At 46.7% G+C, this 27,367-nt stretch overlaps 1 protein-coding gene across 8 annotated transcripts in view; it reads left to right on the forward strand.

Annotated features, from left to right (window-relative positions):
- LOC110509425 (pleckstrin homology-like domain family B member 2) overlaps positions 1-27,367 on the forward strand; it is a 34,951-nt gene that overhangs the window by 3,315 nt on the left and 4,269 nt on the right. For 3 of the 8 annotated variants that reach the window (XR_005040371.1, XM_036967407.1, XM_036967410.1), the window contains exons 5-17: positions 5,921-6,040; positions 6,960-8,005; positions 13,860-14,201; positions 15,876-16,016; positions 16,350-16,487; positions 20,012-20,254; positions 20,337-20,426; positions 22,324-22,464; positions 22,916-23,015; positions 24,377-24,575; positions 26,404-26,494; positions 26,586-26,732; positions 26,924-27,143. Coding sequence is in view for 7 of the 8 variants with exons in the window: in XM_036967407.1 (XP_036823302.1) it covers positions 5,921-6,040; positions 6,960-8,005; positions 13,860-14,201; positions 15,876-16,016; positions 16,350-16,487; positions 20,012-20,254; positions 20,337-20,426; positions 22,324-22,464; positions 22,916-23,015; positions 24,377-24,575; positions 26,404-26,494; positions 26,586-26,732; positions 26,924-27,143 (3,018 nt within the window). In the remaining variant the exon portion in view is untranslated. Of the gene's footprint in view, positions 1-2,638; positions 2,973-4,485; positions 4,628-5,920; positions 6,041-6,959; positions 8,006-13,859; positions 14,202-15,875; positions 16,017-16,349; positions 16,488-20,011; positions 20,255-20,336; positions 20,427-22,323; positions 22,465-22,915; positions 23,016-24,376; positions 24,576-26,403; positions 26,495-26,585; positions 26,733-26,923; positions 27,144-27,367 lie in introns of those variants that run through there. The other 5 variants (XM_036967414.1, XM_036967412.1, XM_036967413.1 and 2 more) reach the window with 5 other exon arrangements.

Consider the following 27,367-nt stretch of genomic DNA (forward strand, 5'->3'; position numbering starts at 1 on the left):
CTGTAGTGTTAGGACAACAAACTGTGAGAATTAATGATTTCTTGTCGCCGGTCAGTTACCCATCAGGCCATGCTGTTGACATACAGTAGGCCTGCCCTATTGAGATTGGGTGAGGTGCTTAGTGGGGTGAGACTTCACATATGCTGTAACTCTGTGCGGTCGACGTCACCGGTCTTTTAGCCATCGCCGATCCACTTTTCATTTTCCATTTGTTTTGTCTTTGTTTTCTACAAACCTGGTTTCTATTCCCAAATTACGTGTTCATTATTTAACCCTCTGTTTCCCACATGTTAGTGTGCGTGTTTATTGATTGTTCATGGCGGTACTTGTCGGCTAGTTATGTTTGCCGGGTTATGTATTTACGCCCGTTATTTTCGAGTGACCGGTATTTCTCCGCACTTGAGTATTGTCTGTATACTGGTGCTGTCGTGGAATTAAATACCTTGTACGCTCATTGCTGCTCTCCTGCGCCTGATTCACTGCACCAGTTAACCACCACCAGACAGGAATTAAGAAATATAAAAATATTAGGACGAGCAATGTCAGAGTCCAAAGAATACATCCATATATGTAGTGTTTACAGTAGAAGGAGTAGTAGTCGTTAGAGTTTCTGTGCTCGAGGTTCGTAGACACACAAACACACAGATGCTTCTCAGCAAAGATATTAAACATGGTACAGTACGTGTCTGGTATTCACTCCCCTCCTTCACACGCAATGTACAAAATAACATTACACATCGACTTGATCACCACTCATCATCTCTGCATCATTGGCGTGTAAGAGAGAAAATTGTTTGGTGTGTTTAATACTGTGTGTGTGTGTGTGTGTGTGTGTGTGTGTGTGTGTGTGTGTGTGTGTGTGTGTGTGTGTGTGTGTGTGTGTGTGTGTGTGTGTTGAGAGAGATTTTCAACAAGGACTAAAGAGCAGCATCTGGAAATAATCAGCAGCCCCTCCCCATGATGTAACAGCAGTTGTGAGTGTGATGGAGAGCAGAGCCTGAAGGGTTTCAGCAGTGGGCGAGGCCCCTGCCTTCCACTGCCTAACTTTCACTTGTACAAATACACCCCAAACACACAGACCGTACATACACACTATCCCACGGTCCACACTCTGAGCGATGACAGTCGTGAATTTGTTAGTTCATCAGTCACTGTCACTTCTTCTTTGTAATATGAGTTATATTCTAATTATTATTATATTATTATAATGTCAGCCATATGTATTAGTGTTTGTAGTGTTACCAGGACCATTGTAGTAGCTCTACCTGGTTTCTGTCGTTTGTAATGCCCTAAGGGAAAACACACAGTGGTCTACATTATTTAGGTGTGAAAGAAACAAGGAAAAGCACTGATTAGAGACTTGAGTGATGTGCATAACGTGCTGATGATTTTGTTTTAGACATTGCTCTTTGGACTGCTTTCTCAGCTTGGGTCGATTAGGGACAGTTCTAAATGTACTGTGGGAAAGGGGGGGTGGGGGTCCAAAATAGGGGAGGGGTTGTATCAAAAAAATATGTTTTGCTTTGGGGAGGGTTGTGTGTTTTTTTTATTGGGCACAAGACAGGGTAGTGCAATTTTTCCCTGGTTTACATTCGTGATAGTGAAGGTTGTACTATATAATTTCTTCCATCCTAGCCAAATTGCCTCATCTGCTTGCTGGCACTTCCCCTATATCAAGGTGTTTTGGTATTTCCCTTATGAACTATGCTTTTCCCTGCTAACTTTTACTATACCACAAGTCAGTATAGTCTACCAGTCTGTCTGTCCTGTCCTCTATCCACCATTCATAGTGTCAATAGAGGTAAATAGTAATGGAGTCTTTTTTGTAGGCACGAACTCCACTATGGTTCATTGTACAAAGCTTATGGGGGAAATTAATGGCGTTTTGTAGGGTTTTTGTATCGTCTGTGGCAAACGCAGGTTTAGGAGATATTTTACATTGTGTTCTTTGATATAATCTTAATCAGCTAACGTCACTTTTTGTTAATTTTGAAGTATTTGTAATAATAAAAACATACATAACAGAAAGGCTTCACAATTCATACAGGTCATGTTAATAATTGCATTATTGTTTTCAAGTGAGTAAAAAATTATACTCTGCATTTAGATCAGTTGCGGGTCTACTCTCGACAGTTTATAAGGTCTAGAAAGACACCGTCTGGCTGTTTTTTTTAAGGTTGATACTGAGATGTGCTGTCTGTTGCAGATCATCATTCTCCCAAGTCGTCCAATAATATTGTGGCCACGTGGGCACCTGACAGGCACAGTTATTCAGGAAGGTTTTAAAGCGCACTCTGCCTCTCCAAATCCGAGCGGCTATTCCTCTCGCACCTACAACCTAACGCTTCAATACAGCCTAAATATTTGTCATTTAACTTTTAAAAGGTATTACATTTTATATATATATGGCATAAACACAACCAGACACGATGTTTTAATCTAATTAGGCTAATTCAAAAATTCCAGCATTCTCAAAATGGCTTTACATTAACCAGGTTACATCCAACCCTTTTATGCGAGTAAAGTAGTCCTCCATGTCGGATAAAACATGTCACGACATCATGGGAAAGCATGCCATTTATTAGGCTAGATTAAATAAATTATGATATCCAAAATCGATATCCACGATTGTAAACTCGTACTGCCTAGTTAAAAAAGGTTACATTTAAAAAAAAAATGTAACTGTTCCTTAGGGTTGGGGTTGCAGCATCAAACGTCACCCGACCCCATCACCCCCGTCCCACCAAAGCCCCCTCCTCTCCCCAATTTGGCGCGTCTGCGACCACCCAAATCAGCCAACCAGATTTGCGCAATCCCGGGTTTGGGGCTCCGTCTGAGAATGGGGAGGAGTGTCTGAGGACTCGTCAAGGTAGCAGAGGGAAGCGCCTCTGTCCCTTTGTCATGCTAATCCAAGGCAGAGGAGTTCCGTCCATCACCAACGCTCAACAGTTTGAATGGGACAGCACACAAAGGTTAGTTGTCGTCCTCGAAACAAAAACATCTCAGACGTTTTCAAAAGTTGCTCCAGAGAACATGCGTATCTGTTTCACCATTCTCCCTCCTCATCTTGCAGGATAATAACTTTTTTTTAACCAGTCAGTAATCTTTCGCGAACTCCAGTTTGGATTTATTGTTCAATTGTAGGCTATACATGGTTTTATTTGGTTATGTCCAGTTTGTTAAAGAGTTGCGCGCAAAATAGTAAATGTTCTTATTTTATTTTAAAGCCATTGAAATACTCGAAGTGCATTTTTGTATGGACTCAGTAGTAGGATATGCCGCACACCTTTTAGGGGACTGTTTAAACTTTAGCGGGTTTAAAGGGTCTCGTGAGTGGCGTAGCGGTCTAAGGCACTGCATCTCAGTGTTAGAGGCGTCACTGGTTCGATTCCAGGCTGTATCATAATCCGGCCGTGATTTGGAGTCCCATAAGGTTGCGCACAATTGGCCCTGTGACGTCAGGGGTAGGCCGTCATTGTAAATCAGAATTCGTTCTTAACTGACTTGCCTTTATTTAATTAACAAAGGTTCATTAAAAAAAAATATATATATATAGCTGTATTGCCAAGAGTGCGCTTTTCTTAATCATTTTCAAATGGTTGCACCGTTTCCCCGAAGTGGTTTGATTCTCCTTGCAAGTTTTCCCCGAAGTGGTTTGGTACTCCTTGCAAGTTTTCCCCGAAGTGGTTTGATTCTCCTTGCAAGTTTTCCCCGAAGTGGTTTGATTCTCCCTGCAAGTTTTCCCCGAAGTGGTTTGATTCTCCTTGCAAGTTTTCCCCGAAGTGGTTTGGTACTCCTTGCAAGTTTTCCCCGAAGTGGTTTGATTCTCCCTGCAAGTTTTCCCCGAAGTGGTTTGATTCTCCTTGCAAGTTTTCCCCGAAATGGTTTGGTACTCCTTGCAAGTTTTCCCCGAAGTGGTTTGATTCTCCCTGCAAGTTTTCCCCGAAGTGGTTTGATACTCCTTGCAAGTTTTCCCCGAAGTGGTTTGATACTCCTTGCAAGTTTTCCCCGAAGTGGTTTGATACTCCTTGCAAGTTTTCCCCGAAGTGGTTTGATACTCCTTGCAAGTTTTCCCCGAAGTGGTTTGGTAATCATTGCAAGTTTTCACCGAAGTGGTTTGATACTCCTTGCAAGTTTTCACCGAAGTGGTTTGATACTCCTTGCAAGTTTTCCCCGAAGTGGTTTGGTAATCATTGCAAGTTTTCACCGAAGTGGTTTGATACTCCTTGCAAGTTTTCACCGAAGTGGTTTGATACTCCTTGCAAGTTTTCACCGAAGTGGTTTGATACTCCTTGCAAGTTTTCACCGAAGTGGTTTGATACGCCTTGCAAGTTTTCCCCGAAGTGGTTTGGTAATCATTGCACGTTTTCCCGAAGTGAGTTGGTACTCCTTGGGGAAAAATAAACAATAATAGCAATAGTCCTACTTATTTATAAGAATTATGTAAATTTATCACTCTTGTTTTTTTATGTGATTGGGAAGTAGCATAGATGCAAGAAGAGGTCGAGCGGCCTGCGCATTGGTCCCTAATCAGAAGTCGAGCGGCCTGTGCATTGGTCCCGAATCAGAAGTCGAGCTGTACATGCATTGTTGGTCCCTAATCAGAAGTCGAGCGGCCTGCGCATTGGTCCGTAATTCTTACATCTTTGCTCCAAAATAACCATGTCATTAGCGGTCATTATGTGGTTACTTAATTAGACAAAAAGGGATAGGCTACTATTCTCAGAAGGGGCTGTGAGAGGGGGATTCCCTGAGCCCTGGGTGTTTGATTATCTGAGGTACCACACCACCATTCTCTGTGGTAGACATATTATTAATAGAGGATTAAGTTGTTGCTAAAATGTTTTATTAGAACAACTCATTACAGGTCTAATCAGTTAGTAATATACAGCCTACTATATAATTTCACAAAGTAACGTAGTTCCAGTGGAAGGCTAGTCATATAACACACACACACACACACACACATTGAGTAGAACCCAAATGTGTAGGAGGACTCTGTGAATTGGGTTTCCCCAATGGTGTCTATAACAAAAAATCCTCTGTCTGGTATTTGCTCTGCCTTGCTGCCCTGCTGTCTGTGTGATGCTTTAACCCCCCCCCCCCCCCACACACACTTCTCATATGAGGGAAAGCTGTTTCAGGTGGCCAGAGCAGGGTGAATTAACTAATGCTGATGGATTGTATGTATCTGACTGTGTAAAAGGATACCCCACTTCCTGAAGAACCATCAGCCTGGCGGAGCAGGAAACCTTGGATTATCAGACCCAGAAGACTCCGGCCCTGAACTGTGTGTGTGTGTGTGTGCGTGCGTGCGTGTGTTTGGGGGGAGGGAGTTGTACATCTCTGTCATAGCCCCAGTCTCAGAGAGTAAATATTGCTGAAATCATCACAGTGTCTCAGTGTAGAAGACAGCCCGGCTCAATTACATAGATAAAAGAGAAATGGAATATTGATTCAGGGACACAGAGCTGCCTTCTCAGTCGTCAATTATTTGTCCACAAAAGTGAGGAGAACTTTGTTTCCATCTCAGATACCATTAATATTGGAGGCTGAATTCTTTTCCTAGGATCTGTTTTCCTACTCTGTAAGGTTTCCTCATTTAGCTCCTCGGCTCCAGACAGTATGGTTTAGAGAACAGAGGGTATCTGTAATGTGCTCCATATGCTGCCTGGACTGAGGCATCGTGACAATGTCTTACACTACTGTCCTCTGCATTAAACAATGTGTTTTACTTGGACGTCGATGTAATTGGAGAAAACTCAGTAAAGCCCTTTACTCCAAGGTAGAAACATTCTGTTGTGTGTGTGTGTGTGTGTGTGTGTGTGTGTGTATGGCTGTGTTCAAAATACTCTACAAAGCGCTCTGTTGAATGTGTGTGTATTTGTGAGAGAGTCAGTTCTGACTGTTGTTTATCCAGGATTCACACTCTGTCTGGGTAAATCCTACTTCTTCCGCTTTAACCACCCTGAGGAGGCCAGACGTATGAAGAGCATGCAGCCCCAGAAGAGTCCTGTCGCCACTATGGGCTACAGCTCAGGTAGGGACCGATCTCTCTCTCTCGCACAACCCTGAAGACTACACTCTTACCGCCATTTCTCTACATTTCCCAATCCTACTGCTATTCTCCCCTGTTTATCCATTTTCCCCTGCATGAGGAACCTCCAGAAGTACCAAGGTGTTACTGTGATGGCTGTGTGGTAAGGAAGTGGTTCTCAGAGTTCAGAATGTATTTGTTCTCTCTCTATCTCTCTATCTGTATCTTTGTCTGCTGGGGGCAAGGGTCATGCTCTAGCTCTGCTTGACTCTACTCTGCTTTACTCAAGTCTGACGGTTATACTCTTCAGCTAAGCGATTATGTACACAGCCAAAGACCTTGGGTCAAACTGCCCATGTAAGGTATAAATAAATGGAAGTCCACCCCATTCTCCCCTGTCCGGTGTGAGTTTATCCACTGAGAGAACAAATGACAGCATGTCAGCACAGATAAACAGAGCCTGAGGTCAGCCAGCCCAGGTGGTCTTAGAGCAGAAACCCTGCACTGCATACTGGGCCGCGGGTGCCGGGTCGGTGGGAGGAAGGGGCGTGCTGACAGAGGTGATTCCTCAGGGTCCAGGCTCTCCCTCATTGCCAGAAAGTACAAAGGCATTCCGGCCCGTCTCACTCCGCCAGCATTCTTCCATTTTTAGAAGAAGCTTTCCTTACCCACAGACTATGTTTGTTTTGGGCCCAGAACCGTCTGAAGGACGTTCTTCGCTGGTTTCTCCCTCCTTAGTCAGCATACTACAGGGTCTGATCACTGTTTGGTTATTAGATCCCACTCATGCTGGTTGCCTCAGTCTCTCTCAGCTTATAGGCGTTAGGCTTGAGTATAGGGTGTGTTTTTACTGTGCTCCAAGACAGGATCATATATACACATTAATGAGAGTTTGGTTTCTATGCATCTGATGTTTCCACAGACTGTGTAAAGACTGAGCACAGCAATGGCGTCTCAGTGGGTGGCACCATGATGAGAGGCTCCCGATCGAAGGCGGAGCTGCAGGACCTGATGGAGACTCTGCAACGCCGGAAGAGTGCTCTAGAGGCTAGCCTGAGGGCCAGCGCAGAATCTACCCGTACCTACCTCAGCCTGCCCCCTCCCAGCCCCCTGTCCCCCACGCCCCCCAGGAGTGCCGAGCGCCCCCCCTCCTCCAGAGGCCTCCCCTACATGACCAGTAGTAGCATGCCCCCCTCCCCTCGCCAGGGTGAGCGTCCTCTCAGCCCCAAACCGCCATACACCCGCTCACGCCACCAATCACAGGACAGCCTGCTCCTCTCTAGCTCCTCTGACAGGCATTGCCCAAATGTAGCCAGTTCTCTCCTATCCATGTGGAATGGTTCCTCTTCCTATGGGGAGCCTGCACACAGTCCTCCTCAGGGCCACAGTGGGGCGGCCAGCATGCCCTCCAGCCCTCGCCTAGGTCGCAGGTTCTATGCCCAGGGCCGGAACGGGGACAATGGTATGGACCCTGCGCCACGTCAGAGGAAGTACTCTACAGGGTCACTCAACGGCCTGGGCTCTACCCACAGCCGCTCTCTACCCCGCCTCCACCGGTCGGCAGACTCCACAGCCCTGTCTCTGCCCCCACGCCGCTCCATGGGCTCCCACAGAGGGGAGAAGGGTTCTGTGTCCCTGTCCTCCAAAACGAGGCGCAGCCTGTCTCCTCTGGAGCGGCCGCCAGACGTAACAGTGCTAGCAACAGCCAGCGTACCGGGTACTCCCCGCAGGGCCAGCCTGGCCTCTCTGGCCTCGCTGGGCTGTGAACTGGAGCATGGGGGCCTGCGGGGCTCCTCACCCTGCCTGGACCTGGGCTTGGGGGAGAGGAGGCAGTCCTTTGGGAAGGGTGGGCTGGGGCTGAGATCAAGAAGAGGCAGCATCAGCTCTCTGAATGGGAAGGAGGAGCTTACAGACTACCACAAGCACCAGAGAGACGAGAGGCTCAGAGAACAGGAGGTGCAGAGACTGGTGAGATAAACACAGCCTTAGATCAGTCATTTTACTTGTTGTTTAATGCACTCTATTCATTATTATTAAACCTTTTTTATTATGATGTCATTATTATTATTATTATCCTGCCTTTATTCTTCAGTCTAGAGTCTACTACTCTAGCAGGCTCTGATTGTGTGACTTCGACACCTGGTTTCATTCTGCTAGTTTGTCTGGTCCCGTCTCTTTACTAGGGACTGTTATGAATACATGAAAGTGCTTATAGTGCTTTGATTTCAGCTTTTATTTCTTGAGAAGGCTAATTGGATGTTCTGGCTAGTTGTCATCATGTTTCATTGACTGAACACACTCTCACACTCCTGCTGTAAAGAGATGGAACACACGGAGCGGTGCGCCATGAACCAGTTGGTCAGACTGTTGGTCAGACTGTTGGTCAGACTGTTGGTCAGACTGTTGGTCAGACTGTTGGTCAGACTGGTTAAGACTCATTTGAACTTTGTGTTCCTCGGAAAATCACTTGATTACATTTGAAATGTGGTTTCTCTGGTTTTATTGTGTTTCTATGGGTAGTTTATAGGTTGTTTGATAGGGCTTTTGGGTGATGATGACATGATCCCATTGTGTTGACAGAAGACTGTAAATAGATGAAAATACCCATCTATGAAACAATTGGATCCCAATAACACAGTCTGAGTCTAATGAGTAGTACATTGGCAATAATATGTGACTGTGTTAACCACGGGTCCTCTCCCTGTAATGTGTGACTGTGTTAACAACTGGTCCTCTCCCTGTAATGTGTGACTGTGTTAATCAAGGGTCCTCTCCCTGTAATGTGTGACTGTGTTAATCACTGGTCCTCTCCCTGTAATGTGTGACTGTGTTAACAACTGGTCCTCTCCCTGTATTGTGTGACTGTGTTAACCACTGGTCCTCTCCCTGTAATGTGTGACTGTGTTAATCACTGGTCCTCTCCCTGTAATGTGTGACTGTGTTAATCACTGGTCCTCTCCCTGTAATGTGTGACTGTGTTAACAACTGGTCCTCTCCCTGTAATGTATGACTGTGTTAACAACTGGTCCTCTCCCTGTAATGTGTGGCTGTGTTAATCACTGGTCCTCTCCCTGTAATGTGTGACTGTGTTAACAACTGGTCCTCTCCCTGTATTGTGTGACTGTGTTAACCACTGGTCCTCTCCCTGTAATGTGTGACTGTGTTAATCACTGGTCCTCTCCCTGTAATGTGTGACTGTGTTAATCACTGGTCCTCTCCCTGTAATGTGTGACTGTGTTAACCACGGGTCCTCTCCCTGTAATGTGTGACTGTGTTAACCACGGGTCCTCTCCCTGTGATGTGTGACTGTGTTAACAACTGGTCCTCTCCCTGTAATGTGTGACTGTGTTAATCACTGGCCCTCTCCCTGTAATGTGTGACTGTGTTAACCACGGGTCCTCTCCCTGTAATGTGTGACTGTGTTAATCACTGGTCCTCTCCCTGTAATGTGTGACTGTGTTAACAACTGGTCCTCTCCCTGTAATGTGTGACTGTGTTAACCACGGGTCCTCTCCCTGTAATGTGTGACTGTGTTAATCACTGGTACTCTCCCTGGAATGTGTGACTGTGTTAACCACGGGTCCTCTCCCTGTAATGTGTGACTGTGTTAATCACTGGTACTCTCCCTGGAATGTGTGACTGTGTTAACCACGGGTACTCTCCCTGGAATGTGTGACTGTGTTAACCACAGGTACTCTCCCTGGAATGTGTGACTGTGTTAATCACGGGCCCTCTCCCTGTAATGTGTGATTGTGTTAATCACTGGTCCTCTCCCTGTAATGTGTGACTGTGTTAACAACTGGTCGTCTTCCTGTAATGTGTGACTGTGTTAACAACTGGTCGTCTTCCTGTAATGTGTGACTGTGTTAACCACTGGTCGTCTTCCTGTAATGTGTGACTGTGTTCAAAACTGGTCCTCTCCCTGTAATGTTTGACTGTGTTAATCACTGGTCCTCTTCCTGTAATGTGTGACTGTGTTAATCACTGGTACTCTCCCTGTAATGTGTGACTGTGTTAACCACGGGTCCTCTCCCTGTAATGTGTGACTGTGTTAACCACTGGTCCTCTCCCTGTAATGTGTGACTGTGTTAATCACTGGTCCTCTCCCTGTAATCTGTGACTGTGTTAACAACTGGTCCTCTCCCTGTAATCTGTGACTGTGTTAACCACGGGTACTCTCCCTGGAATGTGTGACTGTGTTAACCACGGGTCCTCTCCCTGTAATGTGTGACTGTGTTAACCACGGGTCCTCTCCCTGTAATCTGTGACTATGTTAACCACAGGTCCTCTCCCTGTAATGTGTGACTGTGTTAATCACTGGTCCTCTCCCTGTAATGTGTGACTGTGTTAATCACTGGTCCTCTCCCTGTAATGTGTGACTGTGTTAATCACTGGTCCTCTCCCTGTAATGTGTGACTGTGTTAATCACTGGACCTCTCCCTGTAATGTGTGACTGTGTTAACAACTGGTCCTCTCCCTGTAATGTGTGACTGTGTTAATCACTGGTCCTCTCCCTGTAATGTATGACTGTGTTAACAACTGGTCCTCTCCCTGTAATGTGTGGCTGTGTTAATCACTGGTCCTCTCCCTGTAATGTGTGACTGTGTTAACAACTGGTCCTCTCCCTGTATTGTGTGACTGTGTTAACCACTGGTCCTCTCCCTGTAATGTGTGACTGTGTTAATCACTGGTCCTCTCCCTGTAATGTGTGATTGTGTTAATCACTGGTCCTCTCCCTGTAATGTGTGACTGTGTTAACCACGGGTCCTCTCCCTGTAATGTGTGACTGTGTTAACCACGGGTCCTCTCCCTGTGATGTGTGACTGTGTTAACAACTGGTCCTCTCCCTGTAATGTGTGACTGTGTTAATCACTGGCCCTCTCCCTGTAATGTGTGACTGTGTTAACCACGGGTCCTCTCCCTGTAATGTGTGACTGTGTTAATCACTGGTCCTCTCCCTGTAATGTGTGACTGTGTTAATCACTGGTCCTCTCCCTGTAATGTGTGACTGTGTTAACCACGGGTCCTCTCCCTGTAATGTGTGACTGTGTTAATCACTGGTACTCTCCCTGGAATGTGTGACTGTGTTAACCACGGGTCCTCTCCCTGTAATGTGTGACTGTGTTAATCACTGGTACTCTCCCTGGAATGTGTGACTGTGTTAACCACGGGTACTCTCCCTGGAATGTGTGACTGTGTTAACCACAGGTACTCTCCCTGGAATGTGTGACTGTGTTAATCACGGGCCCTCTCCCTGTAATGTGTGATTGTGTTAATCACTGGTCCTCTCCCTGTAATGTGTGACTGTGTTAACAACTGGTCGTCTTCCTGTAATGTGTGACTGTGTTAACAACTGGTCGTCTTCCTGTAATGTGTGACTGTGTTAACCACTGGTCGTCTTCCTGTAATGTGTGACTGTGTTCAAAACTGGTCCTCTCCCTGTAATGTTTGACTGTGTTAATCACTGGTCCTCTTCCTGTAATGTGTGACTGTGTTAATCACTGGTACTCTCCCTGTAATGTGTGACTGTGTTAACCACGGGTCCTCTCCCTGTAATGTGTGACTGTGTTAACCACTGGTCCTCTCCCTGTAATGTGTGACTGTGTTAATCACTGGTCCTCTCCCTGTAATCTGTGACTGTGTTAACAACTGGTCCTCTCCCTGTAATCTGTGACTGTGTTAACCACGGGTACTCTCCCTGTAATGTGTGACTGTGTTAATCACTGGTCCTCTCCCTGTAATGTGTGACTGTGTTAATCACTGGTCCTCTCCCTGTAATGTGTGACTGTGTTAATCACTGGTCCTCTCCCTGTAATGTGTGACTGTGTTAATCACTGGTCCTCTCCCTGTAATGTGTGACTGTGTTAACAACTGGTCCTCTCCCTGTAATGTGTGACTGTGTTAATCACTGGTCCTCTCCCTGTAATGTATGACTGTGTTAACAACTGGTCCTCTCCCTGTAATGTGTGGCTGTGTTAATCACTGGTCCTCTCCCTGTAATGTGTGACTGTGTTAACAACTGGTCCTCTCCCTGTATTGTGTGACTGTGTTAACCACTGGTCCTCTCCCTGTAATGTGTGACTGTGTTAATCACTGGTCCTCTCCCTGTAATGTGTGATTGTGTTAATCACTGGTCCTCTCCCTGTAATGTGTGACTGTGTTAACCACGGGTCCTCTCCCTGTAATGTGTGACTGTGTTAACCACGGGTCCTCTCCCTGTGATGTGTGACTGTGTTAACAACTGGTCCTCTCCCTGTAATGTGTGACTGTGTTAATCACTGGCCCTCTCCCTGTAATGTGTGACTGTGTTAACCACGGGTCCTCTCCCTGTAATGTGTGACTGTGTTAATCACTGGTCCTCTCCCTGTAATGTGTGACTGTGTTAACAACTGGTCCTCTCCCTGTAATGTGTGACTGTGTTAACCACTGGTCCTCTCCCTGTAATGTGTGACTGTGTTAATCACTGGTCCTCTCCCTGTAATGTGTGATTGTGTTAATCACTGGTCCTCTCCCTGTAATGTGTGACTGTGTTAACCACGGGTCCTCTCCCTGTAATGTGTGACTGTGTTAACCACGGGTCCTCTCCCTGTGATGTGTGACTGTGTTAACAACTGGTCCTCTCCCTGTAATGTGTGACTGTGTTAATCACTGGCCCTCTCCCTGTAATGTGTGACTGTGTTAATCACGGGCCCTCTCCCTGTAATGTGTGATTGTGTTAATCACTGGTCCTCTCCCTGTAATGTGTGACTGTGTTAACAACTGGTCGTCTTCCTGTAATGTGTGACTGTGTTAACAACTGGTCGTCTTCCTGTAATGTGTGACTGTGTTAACCACTGGTCGTCTTCCTGTAATGTGTGACTGTGTTCAAAACTGGTCCTCTCCCTGTAATGTTTGACTGTGTTAATCACTGGTCCTCTTCCTGTAATGTGTGACTGTGTTAATCACTGGTACTCTCCCTGTAATGTGTGACTGTGTTAACCACGGGTCCTCTCCCTGTAATGTGTGACTGTGTTAACCACTGGTCCTCTCCCTGTAATGTGTGACTGTGTTAATCACTGGTCCTCTCCCTGTAATCTGTGACTATGTTAACAACTGGTCCTCTCCCTGTAATCTGTGACTGTGTTAACCACGGGTACTCTCCCTGGAATGTGTGACTGTGTTAACCACGGGTCCTCTCCCTGTAATGTGTGACTGTGTTAACCACGGGTCCTCTCCCTGTAATCTGTGACTATGTTAACCACAGGTCCTCTCCCTGTAATGTGTGACTGTGTTAATCACTGGTCCTCTCCCTGTAATGTGTGACTGTGTTAATCACTGGTCCTCTCCCTGTAATGTGTGACTGTGTTAATCACTGGTCCTCTCCCTGTAATGTGTGACTGTGTTAATCACTGGTCCTCTCCCTGTAATGTGTGACTGTGTTAACAACTGGTCCTCTCCCTGTAATGTGTGACTGTGTTAATCACTGGTCCTCTCCCTGTAATGTGTGACTGTGTTAACAACTGGTCCTCTCCCTGTAATGTGTGACTGTGTTAATCACTGGTCCTCTCCCTGTAATGTGTGACTGTGTTAATCACTGGTCCTCTCCCTGTAATGTGTGACTGTGTTAATCACTGGTCCTCTCCCTGTAATGTGTGACTGTGTTAATCACTGGTCCTCTCCCTGTAATGTGTGACTGTGTTAATCACTGGTCCTCTCCATGTAATGTGTGACTGTGTTAATCACGGGTCCTCTCCCTGTAATGTGTGACTGTGTTAACCACGGGTCCTCTTCCTGTAATGTGTGACTGTGTTAATCATGGGTCCTCTCCCTGTAATGTGTATAGGAGCACCAGCGGCTGGAGACCATCCTGAGCCTGTGTACTGAGCTGGTCCAGGACCAGGGCGGCTCGGCCATCTCCGACCTGCAGAAGATCAACAAGGAGCTGGAGAAGCTGCAGGAGTCTGATGATGAGTCAGTGTTCTCCGACTACCCCGGCAGCGTCAGTGGCACCGCCCCGGAGAACGGCTTTGGCCCCAAAGCCCGGGAGTACCAGCTGGCTGAGGTGCGGCAGGTCCGCCAGCGCCACCACAGCGGGCACAGAGAAGCAAGGGATGCCAGGGCCCAGTCACCTGCTGTCAGCCTGCGTAGCATTGTCCCCTCACCCTCCCCTCACCACAGAGCCAGGGTAAGTCCTGGAGACATGTCTAACATTGTCTTGAGACCCGAGGTCTTTCATCTCTAACCCTTTCAACATCAAACAAGCACATCCTTTTAGACAGCCAAACATGTGGGTGCACACATACTGTACTCACAAAAAAAGTATGAAAAAGTATGAAACCAAGGGCTTGTTGTTGATAATTACAGGGTTAGGGAGGGATTTATCAAAGCATCTGCATGACACAGTAACTCATTCCGACATAGCTGTGTGTGTTCACCCATGACAGAGTTGGTGTGAATGTAGAGGAAACTATGCAGCGCAGTGAGGGTGGAGGTATCAGTGTTGTTAAAGATATATGGAATTCTTACACACAGAGTACACCTCCAACAGTGCCCCAGTATGTCACGAGGAGCTCAGTCTCTCTGCACCTAACCCCAGTCTCAGTCCCAGAGCCACTGTTACACTTCTAGAGGGGCTGTAAAACTGTGGCATTTTCCACTCTAGATCAGTAATGACTTAATGGTGTGTTTAGTTTTAATGGAGGAGTTCTCTGGGGAATACAGTTACAGCCACTCAGACTTTCTGAAAGGAAGGGGAACAGGAAATGACTTTATCCTCAGTAGAATAACTGTGCGCACTCATGTGCTGTGTGTAAGATGTTTTGTTAATAATAAAGTACTTATAATACCCGGTACATACTTTGTAGCTGATATGAATATTTATACCATTACAACAGATAATCATACAAGCTTTGTGTATTTGGAAAATAAAACATGTTGGGGCCTACTTTACTACTTTCATCTGGTACCCGACTACAAGATGAGTATTATATTTCATTCCATGTAGAGAATACATTTCCACTATAATTTGTTACAGCTATGTCCCATTAAATACATTAGTTATTGAACCTTCCAATCCAATCTCTTCTTCCATCTCATATTCCTAAATCCTGGCAGGGGAACAGTGGAGCAGCCAGTCAGATACGGCCTCAGAAACAGCCCATTAATCCCAGGACTGCTGTCTGCCTGCCACGTGAGGCTCTGCTGTTCAGCAGGACTCCTGAAGGCTTCTAACTGGAGGCGGAGCAGGCAGCAGATATGATAGAGGTTGTGATGTGTCAGATACAGTGTGCGCCCGGACGTGTGTGGATTAGATCAGGGGCTGATGACAGGAGCTGATGTTGACTCTCTGGTGGCAGAAGGGCTCTCTTACTGATAGGAGATCACTGAGGCTTGTGCAGTAGACGCCTTGTGAGACAGTAGAGTATTAACACAGTCCCTGTTCTCCTGAGGGACCTGAATCTCCGCTGCATTACAGACACATGGAAGGGGCATTACTCCCCCTCATTATCGCTGACAGCAATCTGAGGCAGCTCCATCTAACCAATGTACTATTAGCTACAAATCAGAAGGTTGTTAAGAAAACATAAAAAACATGTACCATAGCTTTAAATGAGGGGTGATCCTGTAGTGGACCATATCGTGTTTAAGACATGACATCATCACAGTGTTGACAGTAACACACATTGTGAGTAGATAGCGGGAGGTTTAGGCTGGGTTTCTGTAAAACACTCTGTAACAACTGCTGATGTAAAAAGAGCGTTATACAATACATTTGATTGATTGCTTGATAGTCTATATTGGTTGATTGATTGATAGTTTGTAGGCCCATGGACTGACGATGGCTCTGTAATATCACCAGCAGCAGGCTACGGAGGACGTGCATCTGAAACAGGAAGTAACACGTATCGAGGAAGAGAGGATCCAGGTGCTGAACAACATAGAAGAGTTGGAGCAGAAGATCAAAGACCTGGACAACCAGATGGAGGAATCCATCAGAGAGGTATGCAGCACAACACAGTACCACACAACACAACATAGCACTACAGAGCACAGCACGGGAGAGTGAATGGAGGGAGCTTCACCCATGCTGTGTGTTATGTGTGTGTGTCAGTGGGTGTTGTTATGTGTGTGTTTATGAGTTGGGATTCTTTGTGGAGTTAGGAAATTAGTGTTTACAGTGGCTGGGTAATGACAGTAGTGGGGGAGGGGGGATAATTTTGGTCCATCTGTGTCTGGCTTTGGGGAGCTAACAATACTGATTTTAAGCTGTGTGTGTGTGTGTGTGTGTGTGTGTGTGTGTGTGTGTGTGTGTGTGTGTGTGTGTGTGGTGCAGATGGAGGTGGAGCGGGCTCTGCTGGAGGGAGAGCAGGACTCTGAGATGGCCCTGCTACATAGGGAGAAGGAGGTACTGGACCAACTCAATGAGAAGATTGGCAGCATTGACAAGACTGTCCTCACAGACAAGTCCCAGGTAACAGCAGTAGACATGTTGTCCATCTCTGTGAGTTGGATGCCATTGCTTTCAGACACAGGGAATGTGAGGTGGAGAGTGGGAGGGAGAGACACAAAGTATGTGTGGGAGTTGGGGTTTCAGTGGTGAGAATCTGAGTTGGAGGAATCTTCAGTCCAGCCCACGGGTCTGAATACAGTAGGGCAGGCCTTCTTTTCTGCTGCCTCCTTGGTTCCTCCTTTACCTTCACTAACACTCTCTTTCCTTGCTCTCAGTCTTTGCTGTGTTGTGGGTGTCAGTGTGTTCTTATGAGCACGCATGTGTGTGTGTTTGTGTGTCCCCACTGCTGTGCAGCACAAAGCCCTGCTCGATGTTGAGAGGGTTAAGGTAGAGTGGTTGGAGGAGCTTGTCTCTGACCAGAGGACCCAGCTGGACACCTGTCCCGAGGCGCTAACTTCTAACTGGTCCCTCATGCTCCTCAGTTAGTGTGGCTGCCTTTCTTCCACTAAAGTGCTTCTGCTTCCCTCTCTGGCTGCCCCTCCTCCGCCTCTCTGGCTGCCCCTCTTCCGCCTCTCTGGCTGCCCCTCTTCCGCCTCTCTGGTTTCCCCTCCTCCTCCTGTCTAACTTCTCCTCCTCTCTGGCTGCCCCTCCTCCTCCTCTCTGGCTGCCCCTCCTCTCTGGCTGCCCCTCCTCCTCTCTGGCTGCCCCTCCTCCTCTCTGGCTGCCCCTCCTCCTCCTCTCTGGCTGCCCCTCCTCCTCCTCTCTGGTTTCCCCTCCTCCTCCTCTCTGGTTTCCCCTCCTCCTCCTCTCTGGTTTCCCCTCCTCCTCCTGTCTAACTTCTCCTCCTCCTGTCTAACTTCTCTTCCTCCTGTCTAACTTCTCCTCCTCCTGTCTAACTTCTCCTCCTCCTGTCTAACTTCTCCTCCTCCTGTCTAACTTCTCCTCCTCTCTGGCTGCCCCTCCTCCTCCTCTCTGGCTGCCCCTCCTCTTTGGCTGCCCCTCCTCTCTGGCTGCCCCTCCTCTCTGGCTGCCCCTCCTCCTCCTGTCTAACTTCTCTTCCTCCTGTCTAACTTCTCCTCCTCCTGTCTAACTTCTCCTAATCTCTGGCTGCCCCTCCTCTTTGGCTGCCCCTCCTCTCTGGCTGCCCCTCCTCCTCCTCTCTGGCTGCCCCTCCTCTTTGGCTGCCCCTCCTCTCTGGCTGCCCCTCCTCCTCCTCTCTGGCTGCCCCTCCTCTCTGGCTGCCCCTCCTCCTCCTCTCTGGCTGCCCCTCCTCCTCCTCTCTGGCTGCCCCTCCTCCTCCTCTCTGGTTTCCCCTCCTCCTCCTCTCTGGTTTCCCCTCCTCCTCCTGTCTAACTTCTCTTCCTCCTGTCTAACTTCTCCTCCTCCTGTCTAACTTCTCCTAATCTCTGGCTGCCCCTCCTCCTCCTCTCTGGCTGCCCCTCCTCCTCCTGATCCTCTCTGGCTGCCCCTCCTACTCCTCCTCTCTGGCTGCCCCTCTTCCTAACTTCCCCCCCACTCCTTGTAATCACCATGGGTTTTCCTTTCTGTTCTGTTTCTGTGGTGCACATAGGGTCCTCCTCTTTGGCCCTTCTCTCCCTTTTATAGATGTCCTCATATCCTCCCTGTCTCACTCAGACAGCTCCCTTATTGTTATTGGTTTCACTTGATGGCCTTTCTGTTATGGTTCAGACAGAGATAGTCAAATCAAATGTTATTGGTCACATTCACATTTTTTGCAGATATTATTGTGGGTGTAGAAAAAAGCTTGTGTTCCTAACTCCAACAGTGCAGTGGTATCTAAAAATTCACAATAATACACACAAATCTAAAAGTAAATTAATCAAATTAAGAAATATATTTGGATGAGCAATGTCGGAGTGGCATTGACTAAAATACAGTACAAAAGCTAATGACTAGTGTTCCATTATTAAAGTGGCCAGTGATTCCATGGCTATGTATATAGGGCAGCAGCCTCTATGGTGCAGGGCTGAGTAACCAGGTGGTAACCGGCTAGTGATGGCTATTTAACAGTCTGATGGCATTGAGATAGAATATGTATTTCAGTCTCTCAGTCCCAGCTTTGATGCACCTGTACTGACCTACGGATGATAGCGGAGTGAACAGGCCGTGGCTCGGGTGGTTGATGTGCTTGATGATCTTTTTGGCCTTCCTGTGACATCGTGTCCTGGAGGGCAGGCAGTGTGCCCCTGGTGATGCGTTGGGCAGGGTGGGGTTCAGACCCTATTGGGGTGGTAAGCAAATTGAAGTGGGTTTAGTGTGTCAGGTAAGGTAGAGGTGATATGATCCTTACCTAGCCTCTCAAAACACTTCATGATGACAGAAGTGAGTGATAGTCATTTAGTTCAGTTACCTTTGCTTTCTTGGGTACAGGAAGAATCGTGGACATCTTGAAGCAAGTGGGGACAGCACACTGGGATAGGGAGAATATATCCGTAAACACTCCAGCCAGCGGGTCTGCGCATGCTCTGAGGACGTGGCTAGGGATGCCGTCTGGCCCGGCAGTCTTACGAGGGTTAATGTTGGCCAGAGAGAAGGAGAGCCCACAGTCCTTGGTAGCGGGTCATGTCAGTGGCACTGTGTTATCCTCAAAGCGAGCAAAGAAGCTGTTTAGCTTGTCCGGGAGCAAGACGTTGGTGTCTGCGATGTGGCTGGTTTGTAATCCGTGATTCTCTGTAGACCCTGCCACGTCCGTCTTGTGTCTGAGCCGTTGAATTGCGACACTTTTTTTCTGGACTGAAGTTTTGCCTGTTTGATTGCCTTACAAGGGGAATAAGTACACTGTTTGTATTCTACCATATTCCCAGTCACCTTGCCCTGGTTAAATGAGGTCGTTCACACTTTCAGTTTTGCGTGAATGCTGCCATCTATCCACGGTTTCTGGTTTGGGTAGGTTTTATTAGTCACAGTGGGAACAACATCCTCTATACACTTTCTGATTAACTCAGTCACCATGTCCGTGTATACGTCAATGTTATTCTCAGAGGCTACCTGGAACATATTCCAGTCCGTGTGATCAAACCAATCTTGAAGCATGGATTCCAATTGGTCAGACCACCAGCAAATATACCTTAACGCGGATGCTTCCTGTTTGAGTTTCTGCCTACAGGAAGGGAGGAGCAAAATGGAGTTGTGATCGGATTGCTGAAGGGAGGGTGGGGGAGGGCCTTGTAGGCATTTTGAAAAGGAGAGTAGCAGTGGTCCCATCCAAGAATGGAAAGTGCAGTGGCATGAAGTATGTGCAAAGAAGGAGATTGTAGGTTGTTGTTAGCTAGCTAAGGAATTTTATTGGCATTACAGGATAATGGGAGCTCATTATTATGGTCTATTTGTCTGTAAAATGTCAATGTATTTGTCTGTCTGTGAATTTGAATCCTCCACACAAGGACCCACTCAAAGCCAGTGCATTCTCAACCTTAAATGATGTGTGTGTGTGTGTGTGTGTGTGTGTGTGTGTGTGTGTGTGTGTGTGTGTGTGTGTGTGTGTGTGTGTGTGTGTGTGTGTGTGTGTGTGTGCTGTTCGTCAGGATGTTGAGGTGCTGGAGGCGGAGCTGGAGTTCCAGCAGCTGGAAAGAGCGAGTGGTCAGGACAAGGGCAAGGAGGGTCAGCAACTACTCAGAGAGATAGCAGATTACCAGCGTAGTACTGTCACACGCAAGGAGAGACTCCTGACCCTGAAGAAGCAGTCTACACAGATTACTCAGCAGTCTCAGCGAGAGAAGGACAGCTTCCTAAAAGAGAAGAACAACCTGCTCCTGATGGTTCAGAGGGTAAGAAGGTTTTTGTGTACTGGTTCTGTTTTGTATCTGTATATCTTTACCGTTGTTTGACTGACAGTCTGTGTGTCTCTAGGAGAGGGAGAACCTGGCTTCTCTGGAGAGGAAGTATGCTGAACTGACTGGAGGGCAGGCCTTCCCTAGCAACCCTGTTGCCATGAAGGAGGTATGATGTACAATACACTACTAACAGTGCATATGTCTGGCCAGCAGATGGCAGCGGTCTCTTCTAAGAGCCTCACAGTGCATGACTGAAATGCCTGACAGGTTCCTTTCTGAAAAACCTCTTGTATCGTTTCCATGTTTCTTTTTTTTGCATTCAATTCCAACATACAGGTAACTGCACGGATTGTTATTGAAAGATAAGACGCATAAACAAAAGCAACAAATACATACAAGAAAAAACAACAACAAAACATTTAAAATAAACAAAAAATAGCACTAGCAAGACGCACCACACCCCGAGTGGGTTGGGTTGTGTACATACTTTGAAGGAATCTGTTAATATATACATGTAGAGTCCATAAAGAGTAAGGGATCATTGATCAGACACCATCTCTAGTCCCACTGAATCTCCATGTTCACAGTTAGTATCTTGCTTTAATCTTAATCTAAATGTGATTTTTTTTGTATATTGTTCTTATAATTGCCACTCTTGCCATTATTTAATTGCCATTCTTTCTGGGACCATCTTAATGCAGAGCTTTTTTTAGCTGCAATGAAAAGTTTTTGTAACAAATATAATTTGGATCCAAGAATGGCTAACATGGGATCTGTGGGTTCTGAAAAAAAACGACAATTTCCCACTGAATTCCCCTCCATGAATTTGCATTGGTAACTTTATGAGCTTCAGAGAATATATCTAACCATGCCTCTTCACTTATCTTGATGAAGTTCACCTTACCAACTTTGTCTACGAATCAATGTGTTATCTTGTTTCATGGAGGATAAAGCACTGTATAAGTTAGTTGTCTGGCTAAGTTTTGTTCTATGGCCGTGGGGGTGCATTGTAACCTTATCCAGTTTTGGTGTTTGGATAGAAAGCTTCGTACTTGCAGATACCTGAAGAAGTCTGACCTTGGTATATTAAACTCAGAGCTCAGCCTTTCAAATGATTTTCGAGTACCCTTTTCATGTAATTGATGGACGTATTGAAGTTTCAAATGTGCCCAGTTTCTAAAAACCTGTGTCTAATCGTAGTGGCTTAAAACCCTTCATATGTACAATGGGTGAAAACACTGAGGTTCCTGTAGTAAGGTTGAAAACTCGCTTTGTCTCTTTCCGTTCTTTTGATGTGGTTCCTGCCCATTTCCCACAACTCACTCAATATATTTTCCTCAGTGAATGGGAGTACGGGCAGAGGGACCAAAGTAAAGTCTGACTTTTCTATTTCCAGCCATCTTGTACCTGCAGCTTCAGACATACTGTCATGGCCCTAAATTGGGTTGCAAGCCAGCAATGTTTCAGATTGGGGAGTTCACATCCTACCTGTTTTTTTGTGTGGTTTTTTTAGTACTTTATATCTGACCCTGGGATGTCGTCCCTGTCAGATACATCTGGAGATGAGTTTGTCTAATAGCACAAACAGATTCTGGTTGTCAAATGGGAAGTGTTTGAAAGGGGAACAATAATCTGGGTAATACGTTCATTCTTATTGATTCTACCCTTCCCGATAGGGTGAGGGGCAGCACAGACCAGCAGTCCAGATCTCCTTTGATTCTATCTATCAGCTTGGTGTAGTTGGCTTTGTATAAGTTATCAAGATCAGCAGCTATAGATTTTCCTAGATATGTGGTAGCTTCATTTGACAATTTAAAAGAGAAGAATGTTTTTATATAGCGGGTGATATGTGTATTAAAGGCCAGTGCTCCGTTTTATTAGCATTCATATTGTACCTGGAGTAACTTGATTTAAGACCTTCTATTAGCTTTGGGACAGACTTCACAGGGTCAGACATAGCAGACCTAAACTACAACGTCGTCAGCGTACAATGATATTTTATGCGTTTCCTCCACAACCGTTATTCCTTTAACATGTTGATGTATCTGTTCTGGTCTGTGCAGCACTTCCGCTTTCTAGAGGAGAGGAGGCGGGGCAATAAGGAGAACTCCTCCCACCTCAGTGACACTCTGCCACGTAAGAGGAGCCAGCAGGCCCTCAGTCACTACAGCAGCTCTACCCTGGGCCGCAGCCTGTCCCCTAAGGTGAGCATAGGCGACCAACCTCCTCTTCCTGGGGGCAACCTGTCCCCTAAGGTGAGCATGGAGGACCAACCTCCCCTCCCTGGGCTGCAGCCTGTCCCCTAAGGTGAGCATGGGGGACCAACCTCACATCCCTCGGCTGCAGCCTGTCCCCTAAGGTGAGCATGGGGGACCAACCTCCCCTCCCTGGGGTCAGCCTGTCCCCTAAGGTGAGCATTTGGGGAACCAGATCAACTTCTCCTCCTTGTGGCGTACTGTGCAGAGGACAACCACAGGGGTTAGATCAGCAGTGCACAACTCTAGTCCGTCAGGACCTTAATTTCTCTAATTTAATCATTAATTGATAATGCCATTGAATCCCAGAGTCCCCGCATCTGATTACTGGAGCATTGGGTTAGAGAGACACTTATCAGGTCATCTCACTCTCTGTTGTGTCCGTCTGTCTACTCTGCAGTCCCACCTGCCTCTTTCCCAGAGCTCCAGCTGTGGTAGTATCATCCCCCGGGGCCTCTCTATCTCTCCCAGAGTTCTGGAAACACGACACCTGCTCAAGGGTGAGCAAAAACAGTTTTTTGTTTTGTGAACTTGTGTGCATGTCTGGGCATACTTCAATTTGTATTTTGTTTTTATGATGCCTCTAATGACCTATTGTCTAGAAGTTCAATATTAGTTGTCTGTAGCTTATGGCTGCCTACACCATAACCCCACCACCACCATGGGGCACTCTGTTCACAACGTTGACATCAGCAAACCACTCACCCACACGACGCCATACAGTCTGCCATCTGCCCAGTACAGTTGAAACCGGGATTAATCCGGGAAGAGCACACTTCTCCAGTGTGACAGTGGCCATCGAAGGTGAGCATTTTCCCACTGAAGTTAGTTACGACGCCGAACTGCAGTCAGGTCAAGACCCTGGTGAGGATGATGAGCACGCAGATGAGCTTCCCTGAGACGGTTTGTGCAGAAATTCAGAAACCGAATGTGGAGGTCCTGGGCTGACATGGTTACACATCGTCTGTAGTTATCAGGCCGGTTGGACGCACTGCCAAATTCTCTAAAACGACATCGGAGGTGGCTTATGGTAGAGACATGAACATTACATTCCTTCAGTCAGCATGCCAATTGCACTCTCCCTCAAATCCTGAGACATCTGTGGCATTGTGTTGTGTGACAAAACTGCACATTTTAGAGTGGCCAGCACAAGATGCACCTGTGTAATGATCATGCTGTTTCATGATATGCCACACCTGTCAGGTGGATGGATTATCTTGGCAATGGAGAAATGCTCACTAACAGGGATGTACATTTTAGAGAAATACGCTTTTTGTACATATGGAACATTTCTGGGATCTTTTTTTTCAACTCATGAAACATGGGACCAACACTACATGTTGCATTTATATTTTTGTTCAGTGTTGTAACACCATCTCATTATCTCTCTGTCTCTCTCTAGCTTTTCTCTAATCATTCATGGATTCCATGCCTCTCTCCGTACCTGCTGCCTGTTTCTCACGGCATGCTAGCTACAAGCTGCAGAGATAGACATTCATAGCTTTTCATTTCTTGAGTGGTCAATATTGCATGTCAATCTGTTAGTTAACATGGACTGCCACAGGGCATCTTTCCCCCAGTGTCCATTAGCATCGGCCTGAGCAGGAAAGACATGTTCAGCTATACTCTGATAGTATCTCAAGCAGAAGTAACTAGAGCCTTTGGGAACAGGTCTGAGGGGGTTGATGACCATGCCCATTTCAGTGTTGGAGGGGAATATACTATTTGTGTATCAGCAATGCCCTCTGACCAACTGCAAATAAGTTGGGACAGTTAACCAGCAACAAACATATTTAAATGTTTAATCTGATAAAATGCTTCATAAAGAGCATGTCTGTCTGTGTGTTTATCTGTCTCTCAGCAGGCCATAGCCACCTGTACATGAGTGAGAACAGACAGAGACTGGTTGACCTGTGTAGCAGGACTGTGTCTGAGTCCAATGTCTTCCTGGACCCCTTCCACTACGCAGACAATGGCCATGGCTTTGACACGCGCAGTATGGACAGCTCTGACAGCATGGAGACCAGCATCTCTGCCTGCTCCCCAGACAACATCTCCAGGTGATAGAGAGAACTGTAGGACCATTGTTCAAGTAGCACAATGATTCAAGAAGGCCCACTGTTAAAGTATGACCATTGTTAGCTCAATGTGACATTAGTTTAAAGTGTGTGAAGCTGAGTGAAGCGTTCAGGCGTGAAGCTGAGTGAAGTGTTCAGGCGTGAAGCTGAGTGAAGCATGCAGGAGTGAAGCTGAGTGAAGCATGCAGGAGTGAAGCTGAGTGAAGCATGCAGGAGTGAAGCTGAGTGAAGTGTTCAGGCGTGAAGCTGAGTGAAGCGTTCAGGCGTGAAGCTGAGTGAAGCGTTCAGGCGTGAAGCTGAGTGAAGTGTTCAGGCGTGAAGCTGAGTGAAGCGTTCAGGCGTGAAGCTGAGTGAAGCGTTCAGGCGTGAAGCTGAGTGAAGCGTTCAGGCGTGAAGCTGAGTGAAGCATGCAGGAGTGAAGCTGAGTGAAGCATGCAGGAGTGAAGCTGAGTGAAGCGTGCAGGCGTGAAGCTGAGTGAAGTGTTCAGGCGTGAAGCTGAGTGAAGCGTTCAGGCGTGAAGCTGAGTGAAGCGTTCAGGCGTGAAGCTGAGTGAAGCGTTCAGGCGTGAAGCTGAGTGAAGCGTTCAGGCGTGAAGCTGAGTGAAGCGTTCAGGCGTGAAGCTGAGTGAAGCATGCAGGAGTGAAGCTGAGTGAAGCGTTCAGGCGTGAAGCTGAGTGAAGCGTTCAGGCGTGAAGCTGAGTGAAGCATGTAGGAGTGAGGCAGGGTGAGAGCCCCAGTTGGAGGGCTGACCAGCAGGGAGTGGGATGGCTGAGGCTGGTGCAGAAGGGTCAGGTTACACACAGCTGTGGTTTCAGTGAAGGGGCCCAGCCACAGTGGAGATCCAGCCCATCAGTACTGTTACTGTGTCGCTGGGATAGTGCCAAGAGGCTGAATCTGAAGTGAGTAAAGAGCTTGTTTGTTGGTGCTTGGTTGTCTGTTGTAGAGAAGAGGCTGTGTTTGTTTAAACCAAAAGTATCCTTTTTGGATCCTTTGTTGTTACAACGTGTGTGTTATTGTTTTTAATCAAGTACTAGTACTTTGTCAACAATGTTCTTGTCAGAAATAATCGGTTAGATGAAATCAGTTGAACCCTCAGACAAAGTTGACTATGCTCGTTGGTTATCAGACACATAGTCCTGCAGACTGTTTTCCATTAGATCTCATGCTCTTCCAAGTGAAACTATTAAATTCCTTCTAAATCTTCAGGATATCCTGTTACAATGGGAAAAATGTTTATTTATATATCTCTGCATGTGTCGGCAGGTAGCCTATAAAGAAACACATTTATCAACATAAGAGGTCTCCAAATCATTACTCTGAATTGACCAAGGTGGACCAGAACATTTACTTGTGGGATCAGAACATTTTATTCTGTTAGTGAGGATGCTGAACGTGTCTTGGCCATATGTTGTCCAGCTGTCTCACACCCAGTTTTATAAGCAGAAGAGATGTTTTTTCTACTTTACTGATTCTGTACACCAAGGACCACCCTGAAAGTTCAAATTGGTTAAGTGTGTGAGAGTTAAATAAAGGTTACATTTAAAAATAAAAAAAAGTGTGTGAGTGTGATCTTGGTCAGTCCATGCAGTATATACAGGATGGAAAAATATGAGAGCAAAATAATGGGCTATACATTGTACAGAATGTGATGGTATGACTGGTGCAGAGGTGCAGTGTTTGTTAACTTTATAGTAAGGGCCCTGGTCTGGAATTTAACTCACACTTAACAGGTTCCAGGATGGACAGTCCTTTTTCTGGTGTGCGTGTGTACTCTCCTTGCTTTGTGTTTATGAAACCTTTTTTCCACAGTGCCAGCACATCCAACGTAGGAAAGATTAAGGAGATGGAACGTTTGTTACGAGAAGCCCAGGCTGACAAGCATCGACTCCTTGAGCACAAGGTAATGAAGCCTTCATAACTAAAACCATCTCTACCGTTCTTTTTGTGTGCGTGTTGACCATGCTGTAACTTTCTGTGTGTGGCGTGTATAGGAGCGTGAGATGGAGGTGCGCAGGCAGGCCCTGGAGGAGGAGCGGAGGAGGAGGGAGGACCTGGAGAAGAGACTGCAAGAGGAGACCAGCAGGAGGCAGAAAATGATCGAGAGGGAGGTGAAGTTACGCGAGAAACAGAGGGCACAGGTGAGAGATCCAGAAAGGGATGGGCCAAGATTCATAATACCAATCATTTCAGATGCATGGTCATTTAATTAGGCCATAGCTTTAAAATGCTTTAAAGCAACTATGACATTTGAAAGAAAAATGTCTATCAGATCTTTAGCTTTCAGACATGGGCTCAACACAGACCAGACACCTCTGACCCCTGTCCCCAGGCCCGGCCGCTGACACGCTACCTCCCTCAGAGGAAGGATGACTTTGACCTCCATGGTCACATCGAGGCAGCTGGACACAACCCAGACAACTGCTACCACCTGGCCATCACAAATAAAACCTGCAGAGGGTTCCTGGTCAAGATGGGTGGTAAGATCAAGACCTGGAAAAAACGCTGGTTTGTCTTCGACCGGAACCGCAAGACCCTGGCCTACTACGCAGGTACCTTCTACTATCTCTCCCTCTCTTTCTCTCTCCTTCTTCTACTTCTGACATTCTCTCTCTCTCTCTCTCTCTTCTCTCTCTCCCCTCTCTTTCTGTCTGTTGCAGCTGTAAATGGCAGCTTAATCAGAGCACTGCAAGAAAAGCAGCGATGACATCATCGTCATCAAGCTATGCTGTTTTACTCTGGAAGAGCTTTGATTCAAGTGCTTTTTGTTTCACCA

Source organism: Oncorhynchus mykiss, chromosome Y (genome assembly GCF_013265735.2).
Source record: "Oncorhynchus mykiss isolate Arlee chromosome Y, USDA_OmykA_1.1, whole genome shotgun sequence".
Taxonomy (NCBI): Eukaryota; Metazoa; Chordata; class Actinopteri; order Salmoniformes; family Salmonidae; genus Oncorhynchus; species Oncorhynchus mykiss.